Raw genomic sequence first — 16,131 nt, 5'->3', positions numbered from 1 at the left:
AGAGAGATCAGAGCAGTCAGGAAAGCACCGTGTTTGCCTAAAGGTTCCCTGGAGTCCTGGAAAAAAAAAAAGAGCCAATTCTATCAGTCATGGTGTCAGTTTGTTTTTTTAAGGAACAGCATTGCCTAGGAAATTCATTCATTCATTTCTTCCGAGGGGAACCAGGCAGGACCCCCTCCTGTGCAGCAGTGGGGTGGCTGCGTGCTCTGTGCCCACAATGTGTCACTAGCAGGGAGACTGTTCTTCTGCTCTGTGCATAAAAATTCAGTGCAGATGGTGAGATTTTCAAACCCAGCCATGCTGGGCCAGCACAGATGCTCCCTCAAAAGTTAATAGTAAGTTTGGCAGTGGAAATTTACAGGCCAAAGGAAGGTGCTTTAAAAATCCTGTCTAAAAATACAGTACTTCTGCCTTCAGCTTTGTTTATTTCATTATAGAAAAGAGATTAGCACCTATAGCCTTAGCTTTATAAATCTGGATCTGTAATTCAGAGCCTTAATAAGGTTAAGTAATTTATTTTTTTTTCTCAGGGCAGGGCCTATTTCAGATTTGAGTAAACTTGACAGGAGTTGTTTTTTTTTCACTGATTTCCCTGGATTTAGAGTCAGGCTCAGAGTACAGTGAACCTTGCCTGTATCAGATGAATGTGGAGAAGTCTGCCTGACCAGATTTACAGGTTCCAGGCAGGAGTGTCCTTCCCACACAGCCCTGCTGGCATTCCCAGTACCAGCACAGGCTGGTTTGCTGCCCAAGCCAGTGCCAGGGGCAGTCTGCACACATCATCCTGATGGATAGGGACACCTTCATTTTTATTTTCTTTGATATTTCTAGGAGTGAAATATTCCCCCTAAGACTGTAGTGGGGAGGGTGGGTTCCATGGCAGCTGTGGGAAGAGCAGAGCAGGAGAGTCCCTTTGGTGTGGGCTGCTGGCTCATTCCCCCAGGGCAGGGTTAGTGGCACACAGTGGGGACCTGTCCTGTGTGCTGAGGGAAGCAGCACAGGCCAACCCTGGTGCTACCAGGACAGCTTGGAGCCTTCACAGCCCTGTGGTGGGCTGTGGGCAGCTGGTGATGACTAATCCTGGATAACTCTCACTCCATCTTGTAGTGTTGGGACCGTGCTGTGCTGCGGGCGCAAACCTGATTTCAGTTTGATTTCCATATCAGGCTTTGAATCAACATTGATCTATTTTTGTCAAAGTGACACAACAGGCTTGTGCTTTTTAACCTCTCCTAGCTCCATCAGTCCCCTGATTCTTGTTCCTGCATTTGGGTGTTGAGTCTGTTGTGTGCCTCCTCTGAAGACTTCAGGCAATGGGATGCACAAAAAGAAACATTGTGGTTGCTGGGGTTTTTTTCTTCTTTTTTTTTTTTTTCTCTTTTTCCCTCTTTTTCTGGCAACAGTAAAATGGGAGCTCTGTTGGGAGAAACTCAGCAAGTAATGTTTCAGGGCCAGAAAATTCCAGTGTTGCTGGCCAGTGGGACTGAGGAGTCCATCACAGGACTAGGCTGGCAGCTCATCCAGAGAGGGAGAGCGTGGCATCCATACCAAAAACTGGACACGAAGCCTTTTTCCATCCACCTCTCCCCTTCCTGATGTAAATGGGAGGACAAATGCTCTGGGATCCAGGGAAACACTTCTAGTGTAGCTCTTCTTTCCTGAGTAGAGTCCCATATAAAAGTGCAGCAAACAATACATAGATTATATGTAAGTATCTATAAAAAAATGCACGCACACCAATTTGGATGTTTAAATAAATTATAGGGGTTGTGCCATCTTTGGGATTACTCCAGTGTGGCAACCTCCAGCACGTCTGTGTTTCACCAGTAATGGCTCTGGCTCGTGGCTGCCCCATTTCACACGTCCCCCATGTCTTTTTGCCCTTGTAAAGCTGCCTTTGGACACTGTCATCAGCCCTCTTACAGCTGCTCTGGGTGTAGTAAAGGGAAGTTTGTGGGTGTGCCTGACCCCAGAGGGACTCAGTGAGGTCCCACTGGGTCTGTACCACCAGCCTGGGGGAAGCTCTGTGATCATCTCTGGTGGTGTGCCCAGGGTTTTTAGTCTTTATACTTGAGCCTACCTGCTCTTGTTTTAACTGGAGGATGAATCAGCAGCAATGAAATCCTGTGAGTAATTGTGTTAATCTTCCACAGGTGCCCTTCTGAAGTGCCCAGAGGCAGGGGAGGTGGGAGTCCTGGTGCTTCAAACCACCAGAGAGGTCTTGGATGCTGGGTGATGCCATCTCCTGTGCTGGAAGAGAAGTCAGAGCCTTGGGCGCTGCTTTGTCTCCAGAGCAGCAGCCCGGGGCTTAGCAGGAGAGGGCCAGTGCTCTGATGTGGGCTGGGAGCTGCTTCCAGGGAGCCCTGCAGGCAGGAAGGGGTCAGGCAGATGGACAGCCAGCAGCACTGGGTGCCAGCCCATCTCTGCCAAAAACCCCATGGTGCTGCCTTAATGCAGGCAGAATGCTTGTAGGAACTTGTGCTTGTGCTTGAAGGGCTGCTTGACTTTAAAATAATAATGACAGAGCACTTCTGGATGCAGTGCTTGCTTTTTAGTCTGAACAGCAGCAGAGCAAGAATCAGACTTAGCCCATGAGTGTGCAAGACTGATACCAAGTGCCTTTGGGCATCCTGAAGAGCACAGATGCAGGTGTGAGGATCTGTCTTGGGCTAATTCACCCACTCCTGACCTTGCCCTCAGGCACTCCTTGGCCATGTGCTGTGGTGAGAGCTTCCAGCATGTTCCAGGGCTGTGTCTGACCCTGGACTTGAGTCCATATTGCATCAGGCTGTAACATCTTGTGTTGCAAGAGAGGTGGAGCCTGCTTTGGAGGCTGAGTATCCCTAATCCATCACACCTTTATCCCAACACATGGCTGCAGAGCATTCCCAAAGCTCTGTGCTCTGTGTGCCAGCGGGGTGGGTTGGGTGAAGCAGAGACAAGGCAGGAGGCTCTCGTTGTATTCTGCCCCATTCCCCTCCCAGGAGTCTGCAGGATGTGCTGTGGTGGGATGAGGCTGTAACAGCCCCAGGAATGTGAATGGTGCTGGGCTCCTGGCTGGAGCCCTGCTCACATGCTGAGCTGGCTGTAGGATGGAGCTTTCCCACGAGCCTCCTCTGGCTCCCATGGCCAGCAAGGACAGGCACCTGAACACTGTTCAATGGCCCAGCAATGAGTGTGGATTTTCAGTGGAATTTCACTTACTTGTACCACTTACCCCGAGTCTGAGTTGGATCCTTGAATCATTAGATCACATTTCTGCTATTGCTTTCTTTGTGAGAAATGAGAAGGTCAGCCTGGAGCCGTGGTGGCTGTATTTACAGTCCCTAAACACTGAAGTCTGGTCAGATTTTGAAAACAACTCTTGGCTGTTAGGCCAGTGTAGAAGGGCACTTGCTATGTTTCATTCCTACTTTCTGGTATTTACGAATTACAAATATCTGGAGAGATCTTCCCCTCATTTCTGTCCTGTGACACTGCACTGCAGGTTGCAGTTTGCTGTAGCCAGGCTGTCTGTGTGGCTGACAGTGGTCTGGGTGGGTTTCATCTCAGAGGTTGTTTGGAAACCAAAATAAATGTTTTCTTTACCCAAAGGAATGTTTTTCAAGGAAACAAAGAGTTGAAGTTACGTTTTGCAGTCGCTGTGTATTTTGACATTCCTTCCTGCAGTGCTGGGGAGGATGGGGCACACGGACTGAATCCCATGGGATTTTGGGAATTGTGCTGGGAAGCTGCAGGTGTGTAAAGCAACACTTTCCATCTCAGCCTGCCATGCCCACACAGTGGTGTGTGCAAATGCCTACACACTGCTTATATGCTGGGTAACAACAGTGTCTTACCTCTTTTTATTTGGCAGCAAAACTCAGGATTTCAACTCTTTTTCTCCAGCTTGGTGCAGCTTGATCATTTTCTGATCTCAGCTTTGTGGTTCCCTTTATCAAAGGCCAGTAACCTGGTGTTTCATTTGTGATTTCAGTGTTTCCTCCTGCCCTAAAGATGTGCCTAAGCAAATACCAGCAGCTCAGCCTGGGTTTTTATGTCTTAGCTCTGGCAGAATATGTTGCAGGTGTCAGCCTGTATTTAATGCTGCCACTCAGCTTTACCACTGCCTAGGACATGCTTAACTCTTCCTTGGGGCTATGAGAGTGTGAGGTTCTGGTTATAAAAGCTTACTTGATCATAGAAATAAATAATGTTTGATTGTTATTAGAAAAATGTGGGAGATAGGAACCATTTTCTGTGAGGGAATTTACAAGCAAGCTCTCTACAACCCAAGACTTAGAGTAGAAGCTGCTTTAATTCCAAAATCTTGGTATAAAATCTTGGGGACAAAATGTGGAGATCCCTCATCCAAAGCTGGTGGGAATAGATTCATGAAAATAATTATTTTCTTTGAGTTTCCTAACCGAGTCTCCAAGATTTAGTATGGAAAGAAAGGTAAAAAATAGTTTTGTGGGCCCAAAATAAATGTTAAGGCTTTTTAAAAGCAATTTTTTTTTGCAAGTCAAGACAGCATTGGTTTCAGGTAAAAGGAAGTATTTTAGTTTGGATGTTCCTTATGAATGCAAAGGAAAATGGGAAACATTATCAGCTTCACAGGAGTATTTAGGGCTTTACATAAAACTGAGGCCTCCATCTGTTCTCCTCCTTACTTAATCAAAGTATGGGTTTAAATCTCTTGTCCACTGCATTTGGAGCAAAGCCTCCAACTTGAAAACTACTGCCTTTTCCTTAACTATCTTACCAACTGTGGTATTCTGCAGGTTGTACATCTTTCATTCTCCTGTGTTGAAGTTGCTTCATTAAAAAAAAAAAAATTACAATGTTTTTGGAGCAGAAGTTGGAAATGTATATTACTTTGGCTACCAGACCAGGCAATATAAATGCATTTTTCTGCATCATGATGGAGATTGCAGTATTTTTGTGAAGTAAAATGACTTCAGCAGAAGAGGTGGAGAAAAATTAAAATCTCATCCCTGGTTGCAATGGAACTTGAATGCACATTTGCTCACCCAAATGTGTTTCCAAGGAGTGTCTAAAGGGAAAGTTTTCCCTTCAGAAAAGCCAAAATTACTCATTTAGCTAATTTCAGGTTTGGGGATTTTGTTTTTCATTGTGTATTTTTTGAAAACCATTTGGCTGGAGTTCCTGTTAGCCACGCTTACCTTTGTGGCTGGCACCACTGAGTGATTTGCATTGAGATGGGAGCACCAGACTTTAATGAGCTTTAAACTGGACCTTTGAGATCAGCAAACCTGGGATAACCTTGAGGGGAGGCAGGAAGCCAGTGTCTGCCACCCTTACACCTCTGGATCTTTACTACATGTACAGCCCTTACCAAAACAGGGTGATGAAACCAAAATAAGGGAAAAACTCTCCCAACTTCATCCTTTCAATTACAGTTTCTACATCAGGAGATGGCAGGTATGTGTATCACACACATTCCCTGGCAAAAGTCCCTGGTGCAGGGAAATTGCATTTGACAGATGCTTTGGAAAAGGACCAGATCATCTGCAATTGTAATTTTGGGTTTTTTACAAACGTCAAACTCGAGCAGCAGATGTGCAAAGAACACCTCTCTCAGTGAGTGACACTGAAGCAGCTCATTTTGTCATTTCTTCTGGGTCTAGACTAAACAAGGCCATTAAGCCAGTGTGCCATAGCTGAGGGTGAGGACAAAGACAGCCTTTTCTGAGTCAGGATGAAGCCTGTTTTCCAGGGAGGCTTTGCCAGTGAGAGGCAGAACCTCAGCTGGACCTTAGAAACGCAGCCTCAGAAAACCTCTCTGCCGTTACTGCTTCATGGAACTGCTAAAAATATTGGATGGAAAATGCAAGTATTAAGGAAATGAGGTAGATTTGGCCTTTCTGAGCTGGATGGCTTCCAGTTTCATCAGCTTCCCGGAATCCTTGCTGTGAAAATGAAGAGCTCCTTGTAAATCTCAGAGAGCTGTCAGTGTTTTTCCTCTCATGTGGCCGTGCTGGCTTATGGGGAGACCTGTCAGCATCAAGCAGTGAGTTCAGAGCTCACAGCTGCTGGGATGGCTTGGGACAAATGGTCAAACCACAGCTTTCCCAGGGATTTATCTTATGGGGCAGCCAGAGAGAGCAGGCTCCAGAGGAGCCCGTGGCTGAGGCTACCACTGTGCTGGCCCACGAGACCTCCAAGAGGGAAGTGTAGGATGATCTGCTGTCACTTTGCTGGGCAGAGAGCATTGAGCAGCCTTCTGTGGTCATGGGAGGTCCTCTTCTGAAAGGATCTGCACGTAGCCAAGGGCCTGAGCAAGTGAGAGCCAGAGTAACGTCACATTACAGGTTATGTGAAAATAGAAAATGCGAGTGTTGGGTTTCACGCTGCTGGACAGAAGTCAGGAGGAGACAACAGACACTGTTAATGGGTTTAACGTGCAGTGTGGAGGAGCCAAGGGCTGGAGCTCTGCCTCATGTGGTTAGAGCTACCCAGAGAGAGGCAGACAGTTTAAATTTAATGGTAATTACAGAGACAGAGGCTCTCTGGGAGGACACAGCCAGCACAGCGCTCTCACACCTGCAGCGCTCCTGCCATCTCAGAGCTGGGGTGAGCATGGTGCCCTGAGATCTAACAGGGGTTTGGGACATCTGCAGCATGTCCTATGGGGCAGAGGCTGGGAGGTGCTCAGCAGAGCTGGCCCAGCCCCACAGGTGTCTCTCACCTCTGCTCTTCTGCATTTGGGACTGTGTTTCTGCTGGCTCACATGTGAGGATGGTGTATCTTGAGGTATGCCCAAAATGTTCCAGGATGTGGTGGATGTTTCAGGGAACAGAAGGAGGTTTGCTAGGGGGATCTCCAAGCGAGTTTACCAAAATTCCCCTTCCAGCTGTATCTTTAGGGGCATATCACAACAGTCAGCACTGCCCGGGACCCAAGAAGGTGTTTGCTGCATTTAAACCCAAGCCAAGAATAAACTGTCCATTTCAGCCACATCGTGGCAGATTCCTGAAAACAAGGCCTGCCTTCATGCTTGGAGGGCTTCCTTGCCCTGCCAGGAACCACAGGGAAGAGCAACAGGAGCTTTGGCTGTAAACTGCTGCTGAAGATGGGCTGTCGTGGGCAACCACGCACAAACCTCTCCCTGTGCTCCCCTAAAGCCTTTCCAGGACAAGCCCTTGCCCACATGCCTCAGCCATCATTTGTGATTCTCAGAAGGGAAAAAATAAGTGTCTTCTGCTGAGAATCCTGCCCAGAGCAAACACTGCAGCATGAAACAGGCATGGACACTGTCCTTGGCACCCAGATTTCACTGGGCAGCTTGTGGGCCTGCTGGGAAGGGCAGCAGTGTTGCAGAAAGCTTTTTGCTGGCTTGTGTTGCCAAGCCATCCTAAAGTTCAGGGGAGAGGATGTGTGATCTTGTGATTAAGACCTGAGCTGGAATTCAGGAAGCTGATGTTCAGCCTTGTCTCTGGGGGACACAGGCAAATTTCTTAACTTCTATCCTTTGCTTTCCCCTCCATTCAAAAGAGGCTAAGAATACTTCTCCTTATCTCTTCAGGAGATGTGGCTCTGATTGTCTTACACAATGTGTCCTTGATCTTTCCAGAGTGGCTGAGGGAGGGCTGTCTGGAGTCCCTTGGGCTGTGGAAATGCCAGTGCACAACAGAGCCATCAAGCCCCTGATTCTCACTTTAGGATCATGGATAGAGGATGAACAGGATCAAGCTGGTTTCAGATTTCAGCTCAACCATAGGTTTTTATATTGTTGTGGAGATGTCACCACTGATGTTACCATGCTTCCTAGGGAAACAGATTATCCAACTAAAGGGCAAAATGGATCTAGAGCCAACATGAAGGGGTTCTGAGACCCTAGAATATATTTAGTTTTTTGATCCTGATGTGGGCTGTGAATGACTTTGAAGGTTCCTTTGTCAAGCCACTCCATCATGGTGCTGCTGTGAGGATTCTGGGCACATCTTGGGCCAACACCTGAGACAGTTCAAAAACTGAGCTGTGACCTGTTTGTGATGCACTGAGCTCCCATCAGAGCTCCTCTCCTGCATCTGCAGTGCTGCCTGCAGCTTGTTTTGCAGCTGCAAAGCAGAGGTGCTATGAGCTGGTGTATTTTTAGGCAAGCATTGCCTAAATCTGCAGATGACCCCGTGGTGTTCCTGACAGCGCTTCTGGCTGCAGGTTATTCCCTTGGGCAATCTCAGGGTCAGGCAAGCTGATAAGCTTTGTTAGGGCTCTGTCATTTTGGCAGCTCTGCTTTCCATGAGGAGCTCCCAGGCTGTTAGAGGTGATGGACTGAGAAAAGTGTCCCCCTGCAGCTTGTTGGGCTGCAGGTCTCTTGGGACAGTGACAAGGAGGTCCCCACTCCAGTGAGGGCTATGGGGGATGTCCACTGCTTATATCAGTGCACTGCTGGAATTGATACAGCTGGGAGGACTTTAGGAGTTTGCCTTATGATGGAGGCATCCTGTGCTGCCTGAAGATTCCCCCTGCCCATGTGGTGTGATGTCAGTAGGTAGTTTCTTCTCTTCTCAGCTTGGATGATGCTCCAGATGGGGTTTATCAGTCAGGCTGATAACAAGGAGATCAGGGACTGAGGCCCCAGCACCTCAGGAGAACAGGGAAGGTGCTTGCCCTCTGCAGAGGCCTTGCTGGGCTCCCCAGCTCCAGTGTGTGCTCCAGTGCAGCTTTGCTGAATCAGAGTGCAGCCTGTGTGCAGCATTCTGCTGCATCATAACACCCTTACACAATCTGACAGCTCTGGCAACCTCTTCTCCAGTGAGTCCCTGAGCTAAACGAGCAGGAGCCCTCCCAGCCAGGTTTGTGGTGTGTTTGGAGACCCATGTGGGCAAACTCCTGCAGCACCTGCCCACATTAAATGGCACTGGCAGAGTGATGCTTCTTCCTCCCTCCCTTTTGTAAGAGAAGAAGCAAAAGAAAACCTCTCCTGCATGACTTCTGTTAATTTTTTTATGATGATGAGGTTTGCCCAGGTTGCAGGTTGAGCTTCTGAGGCCTGGGATGGTGCCTGCATCTGTGTGGGGCTGCTCCAAGCACACAGCGACTCTGAATATTCTCATTTTAGGGACTTGAAGCTGGACAATGTGCTGCTGGACTACGAGGGGCACTGCAAGCTGGCAGACTTTGGAATGTGCAAAGAGGGCATTCGTGATGGCATCACCACAGCCACCTTCTGTGGTACTCCAGACTACATTGCTCCAGAGGTAAGGAAACCTTTCCTTGGTCAGGAAAATGGCCACCATGTGAAAAGTGTAGGTTAGCATGGAACTGCCAGTGTCTTTGGCTTTGCCTTATTTGATTGCTGAGCTCAAGGTTTCCCCCTTAGGTGTATTATCAGCCCCTTGTGAAGTAAAGCATGAGTAAATCTTCAGGCTGCTGTATGCACCAAAATAAGCCTGTATTTTTCTCTAGAAAATATGAGGTGAAAAATGGAAATATGGCTGCAAAAGTCTTGAGAGGCACATAGAGATGCTGTCTCAGCTAGATTTGAAAGGAGATTGAATTCTCCTTCATTCCACAGTTCCTTTTTCTACCTCCTCACACTCTGTCATTCCCCAATCTCACTACAAAATTAATAAACACCTCTTTAAGGAGCAGCTGCCCTCCAGATGCTGCCAGATGTTCCAACAAGGTTTCACATCCTTCAACACAGTTGAATTTCTGTCTGTGGTTGATGTTTGCACCATTCCCCCACACTCACACTGCTTCCCCTCTGCAGAAAGCCTTGCAGCAGGAGCCAGGTAGGTGTTTTCTTCCCAAGGGCGAGGCGGAGGCGATGTCGGCTCACACACGTGGCTGCTCAGCAGGTTTTGCTGGAGTGCCCCTTCTCCTCCAGCTCATCCCCAGCATCATTCTAAGGCCTTGCTTCCCAGGTGACCCAGCCAAGCTAATTCAGCCCTTTGTGTACCTTTGTGCTGATCTGGGAGTTCCCAGGGTGAGATCACTTCATGTTCCTGGACATCCTAACAGTGAGCGCTGTTAGCGAGAACTTCTGCGCTACCATTTCCAAATCCTTCTTTCCTCCCCTGCTGCCATATGAAGCTCCAGGGTCGGTGTTTCTTTCCTCCCGTGCTGCAGATCCTGCAGGAGATGCTGTATGGCCCCGATGTGGACTGGTGGGCCATGGGGGTGCTGCTGTACGAGATGCTGTGCGGCCACGCGCCCTTCGAGGCCGAGAACGAGGACGACCTCTTCGAGGCCATTCTGAACGATGAAGTCGTCTACCCAACGTGGCTGCAGCAGGATGCCGTGGCCATCCTCAAAGCAGTGAGTTCCTTTGGCTGTTTGCTCTCTGTCCTAGCTTTCTCCAGCCTCATTCCAGCAAAAGAGAGCAGGGCCAAGGTATTGGCACGTTGAAATCGCGTGAGATCCTGACCCTGACCCTCCTCTTATCTGGGATTGAAGGGTAAACAGAAAGAACATCCTGTCACACTTAGGTGTGTTTGCACAGTTATATGGTTTAGTAGCCAACTTGGCAAGCAGAATGTGAGCCTGTCTGTGTGTCTGGGAACTCCCCTGCTTGCTTAATGATTGACAGTGTGTGGTCATCTCCCAGAACAGAAGCAGCAGGTAAATACAGGGTTTAATCAGTAGCAACCATATGGCCAAGAAGTGAAGGCGTCCTGATAATCCTTTCTGGTAATGCCAACATCCCCCAGGGTTGCTGCCTATCTGCATGCAAAGACAGGGGTTTGATTTTTGTGAGTCTGGGAGGAAAAGAAACAGCAAAAAGTTTGAGGAGAGCTATTGCTGGTGACACTCTGTCCTTGTCCTGCCATCTATTCCCAGCTTTTTCCAGGAGTTCTTTTATCCACGTGCCTCACATTTTTGCTTGTGACATAGGAATTAAGATTTTGGGCTCTGTGTGAGCCTAATGCACTGGAACTGCCTGGTTTTTCTGTAAGGAATCAAAAGGTGATTTATGACAAGAGTGTTAAACTATGAACTGGGAGACCTAACTTGACTGTTCTGCTACTGACTTCTTCCTGACCCTCATCACATCACCAAATATCTCTAAGAACCTTTTAGAAAGAGAAGGATCAGAGTATTCCCTTTTCTTGAGAAAGCACTGTGAGCAAAGATGCATTTAAGAGTGGATACCAGTAAATATTATGGTAATAGAGGACCTAAAAAATAATTGGATAAGGTAGTAATTAATAGAAAGTCATGGAGCACTGGCCCAGAGAAATGGGGTAGTCAATGATGGGACCATTTGAGGGAAAGAGAAGAGTTTTTAGTTGTGAAAATGTGGAAATTTTCTGCTGAAGGGTTTCTGTTGTATGTGAGTGAAGCAACTGCTTCCTGTAGCTGAAAATGCATCTGATAAATTTCACCAAAGTCAAATAAAATCCACTCCTGGAGGAGTAAGAGGAGCATTGAAACACTTGTTGTGCTCAGAATTGATTGATTGTGATGCTGGAGGCCGTCTTGGGTTTTGGAAATAACTCGCTACGTATTTTAAATATAAACATGAACTTCAGACTCATTGCAGCTTCTGGAGCAGTGTTTATGTGGTTGAACTGGAACTCTAAGTACCTCTTAAGTACCAATTCCTCTTCTGCAGTGACAAGTACTGGAGGAGTGGATTTGTTGCAGGTAAATTGCATAATTATGAGACGGAGGTAAAATGTGGTCGTGTAGATGCTTGTCATAACAGGAATCTCAGGGTGTAATAAAATATGATTTGTGTTTTAGCCTCTTGATGAAATGAGTGTTTTCCTCATGCTGATAGGGCCTCCCAAAAACAGCCAGTGCAAGCTGCAGTCACCCCAGGCTGCTCTAGTTTGTGTTCAGAGCCCAGATTTTAACAGCTTAAGGTCCCTTCTGTGATTAATAGACAAGGAATTTGATAAGGGGCACTGGAGGAAGAGGGCCAGAATTGAGCAGGGAGCTGGGAATTCAAATAGAAAGCATTGAGCATCTCCAAAACCCAGTCAGCTCAGTGACTGCTGCTTCCTTGCCTGAAAAACAGTCTCCACTCCAGCCCCTCTGCTTGTCTGCTGTATTGTGTATTGCTGGTGACAAACAAATGGAATCAAAGCTGCCTCTCTGAAAGGCACATGCACTGCTCAAGAGCAGCACTACACCGTGTCTGCTCTGGGGAAAAAGGCTGAATTTTGGGGCATCCACCAGGAGTCTTGGGATTGACTTGGGAACTGACAGCTGAGATGCTCACTGGCCTTCAGCTCCTCAGTGTTTCTGCTCCCTGGGTGGCTGCTACCTGGAGGTGATTGCTGCATCTCATTTCACAGCACTGGGGATAGCTGCCTGCAGGCTGAATTTCTGCAGCTTCACAGGAGCTGCTTTTGGGCCAAGAGCTGTTCACTGGAAGAGCTCCTTCTTTCCTCCTTTCCTTCTGAGTTCTAAAGAAGCATCAGAGCATGTTGGCTTTAATGGGAAGGACACATCCTGTCAAGAGATTGTCTGGGGCTCTAGATTAAAATGGAAGCCACACACACAGACACTTTGATTTCTTCTGAATGATAACAAATGTTATCACTGCTGAGGTATTAAATTTTTTTATTATATTTTTTATAATATTTGGTCAGTATTTTTAGGGGTTAGTATAACACAGAGTGGTAAACCTGGTTTTTTTGAGAAAGAGTAAATTTTCGAGCTGCTAAGTATGTAGATTTTCTTTTTTACACACTTTTGATGCTAATATTTCTCTTAGATGCAGCATTATGACTAAATGAGCATCTTTTAATTGCTATTTTGTTTTTCTCCAACAAAACATGCACTTGAGCTCTGATTTAGAGCTGTGACAGTGCTTTCTAACCATGATGCTAAGAGCTCTGGAAAATCAGCATCCAGCTACTTCAGTGACATAAATGATTGTAAGTAATTACATGGCATGGGAAGCCTGTGGAAGATCAGGGAATTAAACCTGGATTCTCTTGTATTGCAGGCTAAGGCCTTAGTAGCCTTAATAACTGGATTATCCCCTCACTAAAAGTTCTGGTCTCTAACCTTGAGCAGGACTAGTGAGAATTCACTCACTGAGTTTGAATGGTACAAAGCTCTGAAATGAAAATCAAATTGTTAGGTGTACTTGGGTACAGGTGCTTAGAGATGCTCTACAAATAGATGTATCTAGTTTTAGAAAGCACTGGATCCATCTGCCTTTGTGAAGAGCTTCATTTTAAACAAGGATAGGAAGTTTTAGTACTCATTTCACAGATGCTGTTGCTCTGTTTGGCTTTCATTTTGCGTAACTGCATTTCACCAATTTCCCCCCATCAGAAACCACATGATTTCTGAAGATTGCACCCTGTTCATCTTTGCAGTTTCTTGATAATAACAAAACTATGTTTTAGGACCTCATTTACGTCACTGGGTGTTCCTGGAGGGTTTGTGAACACTGGTACCAAGGAAAACAAAGCTAACCTCAGTGCCCTGGGACTTTGTGTAGAATTGAAAGCGGAAATATTTGTGCTCCAGAAAAAAACCTTTTTATCTGTTTCCCTTTCTAATGTTTTTTTTTTTTTTTTTTGTCCTTGAAATTTCCCTTGGAAGGCTGGGGAGGGAGTAGGACAGAGGTAAATCAGCAGGGTTTGATGGAGTCAATATTCTCAGAGGAGGAAAGTTGAACATCTCACTTGTGTACCCTGCCCTGCTGAATGTGTCACTGGGGAATTCAGGTACTGGTGCTTCAAGCCAGGAGGAGAGGGCTCAAACTGAGCCCTCCTCTGCTTGTGTGAGCAAGTCAAACTGGGCATGGATTTGCTTGTAGGAGTAATAAAAGTGCAGAGGAGGAGAATTGCTGCTGAATGGATTCAGACCACTTCAGCTTATTCTAGACATAAGTTTCGCTTTGATTTTAATTCTTAATTTCTCCATTGCCCTACCTGAATGCAGTTACGAGGAGTTCATGGCAGTTACAAGGAGCTATTGGGTTTCTGTGTGTCAAATAAATTATTTCAGATACTGCTTGCCATCAGCTGACAGAGCAGTCACCAGGGTCTGATCATGGAGAAACTGTGTGAGCATGCAGAGAGCAGAGACTGCTGCACCAAATCTCTTACAGGGAGAGTGTAGCTAGAGATTACTTTGTTACAGCCTATCAATATTCTGAATTTGTTAATTGTCACCACCAAAAAGTGCTGGAGCAGAGAGGGGAGCTTTCCAGGCAGGCTGAAGCTTTGAGATTCAGCTGAGTGAGCTGCAAAATGAAATACAATCCTCTTGCTTCCCATAAGCAGGGTGGGTTTTTGGCAGCCTGTTACACTCACTTTGTTGCATGCCTTTCTCAAATGCAGTTCAGCTACCCTGCCTGGCTCACAGGCAGCTGAGTTTGAGGGCAGAATGGAGGGCCACACTGAAAATCAGGTCTCAGAAGTCGATGGTGTAATAGGAAGGAAATTCCCCAGGAAAGCTGCAGGGATTTTCCTTTCTGAGCGTGGTTTCAGATGAGGAGAGAAGGGCTCAGCCTATGGAGTCACTCCATTGTCTGGTGATCTTAAGTGGCAATGCTTGGCCCCCAAAGGCTTGGAAATTTGGATGAGAGATTGCAGCTTAGATGTTTTCACCCTCAGAGCCTGGTAACAGCAGGGGCTGGAAAGCAGCATCTCCCTAGGGAAGTGTTAGCACTGCTCTGTCTTCTGCACCCTGGATTTCCAAACTCCTGTCACAGCTGAGTTTGCTAAAGCCAAGGATGTCTCTTGGCATTTTTATGCTAACCCCCAGTCTTAATGAGAGCTCTGAAACACTTCTGGCCCAGCTGAAATGCTCCCTCCTAAAGTGAGGCTTAGGCAGCCTTGCCTGTAGCTTTATGTTTTGGGGACACAAATGAGACTAAAGCCTGTTCTTCCTCTAGCTGGTTAAAGATGTGCATTTTGAGAAAAACACTACTTGAGTGAAGAGAGTGGGCAGAAGTGGTTATATCCACCTCCAAGTGGGTTTTGTGTGAAAAAAACCCACCAGACAAGAAAAGAAGAAGGTGCAGAGGAAATTTGCTGTGTTTTTAGCAGCCTCTGCTCTCAGCACAGGTGGAACAGCACTGGGGAGCCCAAATGCCCCTGAATTAGTGTGAAGAGTAAGAGGGCTGGGAAAGTGAGGGAGCTTGGCTGAGGGCAAGCATGAGAAAAATTGCATCAGTACTACAATGCCAAGGATGCAAAAGTAAAACTTGAGCTGTGTTTCTAGAGAACAGCAGCCTGGAAGTGACTCAAAAGGCAAACGGTCTGGGTGAATGAACTCTCTCCTGCTTTGTGTCACTGAGTTCCTTTCCCCCCTCCAGACACCACTGAGACTTTGTTCTTGCAGAATTGTGTAAAATCCCCTTTGCACTGTCAGGTTAACTCCAAGAGGCTGTCCTGTCTGGGACTGGTGCTTCAGACTCAGCTGCAGCAATAATGGTACTTTGAGGTCAGCAGGAGCACTGCTCTGATGATCTGTGCTTTATGGATTTGTTTCTGGCTGTCAGACTACAGGGTGAGGAAATTGGGATTTCCTGTGTGTACCCATGTGCATACATAGAAATAAGTTTGGTGGAAGTTAGGAAAGTGTGTCTAGGTGTATGATTTTCTTCTTCCCTAAACTTGCAGCTGACACTAGGTGAGCAAAAACTGTATTTGAAAGGTACCTTCCTCTGTCCCTCCTTGTCATGAAAAGGAGCAGTGTTTCCCATCATTTTTCAGGGATGATAAAGTGAGATAAATTTTATTACTATGTGTGTGTGTGTATGAGTTGAATCCAGGACACCCTGGGGAGTACAAGTTGTCATTCCAAAGAAATACTGAGGAGTGAATACCTGAATACCTTTGTCCCACGTGGCCATTGCACAGGGCAGTCCAGTTTGGCTGGATGCAGGATAACAGCTCCAGCAGAGCCCCTGGAGATTCAGGCTGTGCAGGCAGGTACCACAATGGGGGCTGAGAAGAAAAGAGTGGAGGGATCACAGAATGGTTTGGGTTGGAAGGGACTTTAAACTCCATCCAGTTCCTACCCCCTGCCATGGGCAGGGACACCTTCCACCAGACCAGGCTGCTCCAAGCCCCACCCAGCCTGGCCTTGAACACTGCCAGGGATAATTCACAGCTTCTCTGGGCATCCTGTGCCAGTGCCTCACCACCCCATGGCCAAGAATTTCTTCCTTATATCTCATCTCTATCTCTTATCTCAGTTCAA

At 46.8% G+C, this 16,131-nt stretch overlaps 1 protein-coding gene across 1 annotated transcript in view; it reads left to right on the top strand.

The window, feature by feature from the left end:
• PRKCH (protein kinase C eta) overlaps window positions 1–16,131 on the top strand; it is a 112,621-nt gene that overhangs the window by 84,067 nt on the left and 12,423 nt on the right. The window contains exons 11-12 of the mRNA XM_066551656.1: window positions 9,068–9,206; window positions 10,081–10,269. Coding sequence (XP_066407753.1) covers window positions 9,068–9,206; window positions 10,081–10,269 — 328 coding nt within the window. The remainder of the gene's footprint in view (window positions 1–9,067; window positions 9,207–10,080; window positions 10,270–16,131) is intronic.

The sequence above is a fragment of the Molothrus aeneus genome, chromosome 6 (genome assembly GCF_037042795.1).
Source record: "Molothrus aeneus isolate 106 chromosome 6, BPBGC_Maene_1.0, whole genome shotgun sequence".
NCBI classification, from domain to species: domain Eukaryota; kingdom Metazoa; phylum Chordata; class Aves; order Passeriformes; family Icteridae; genus Molothrus; species Molothrus aeneus.
The sequence above is the reverse complement of the archived record's forward strand: the minus strand, read 5'-3'. Positions and strand labels throughout refer to the sequence as shown.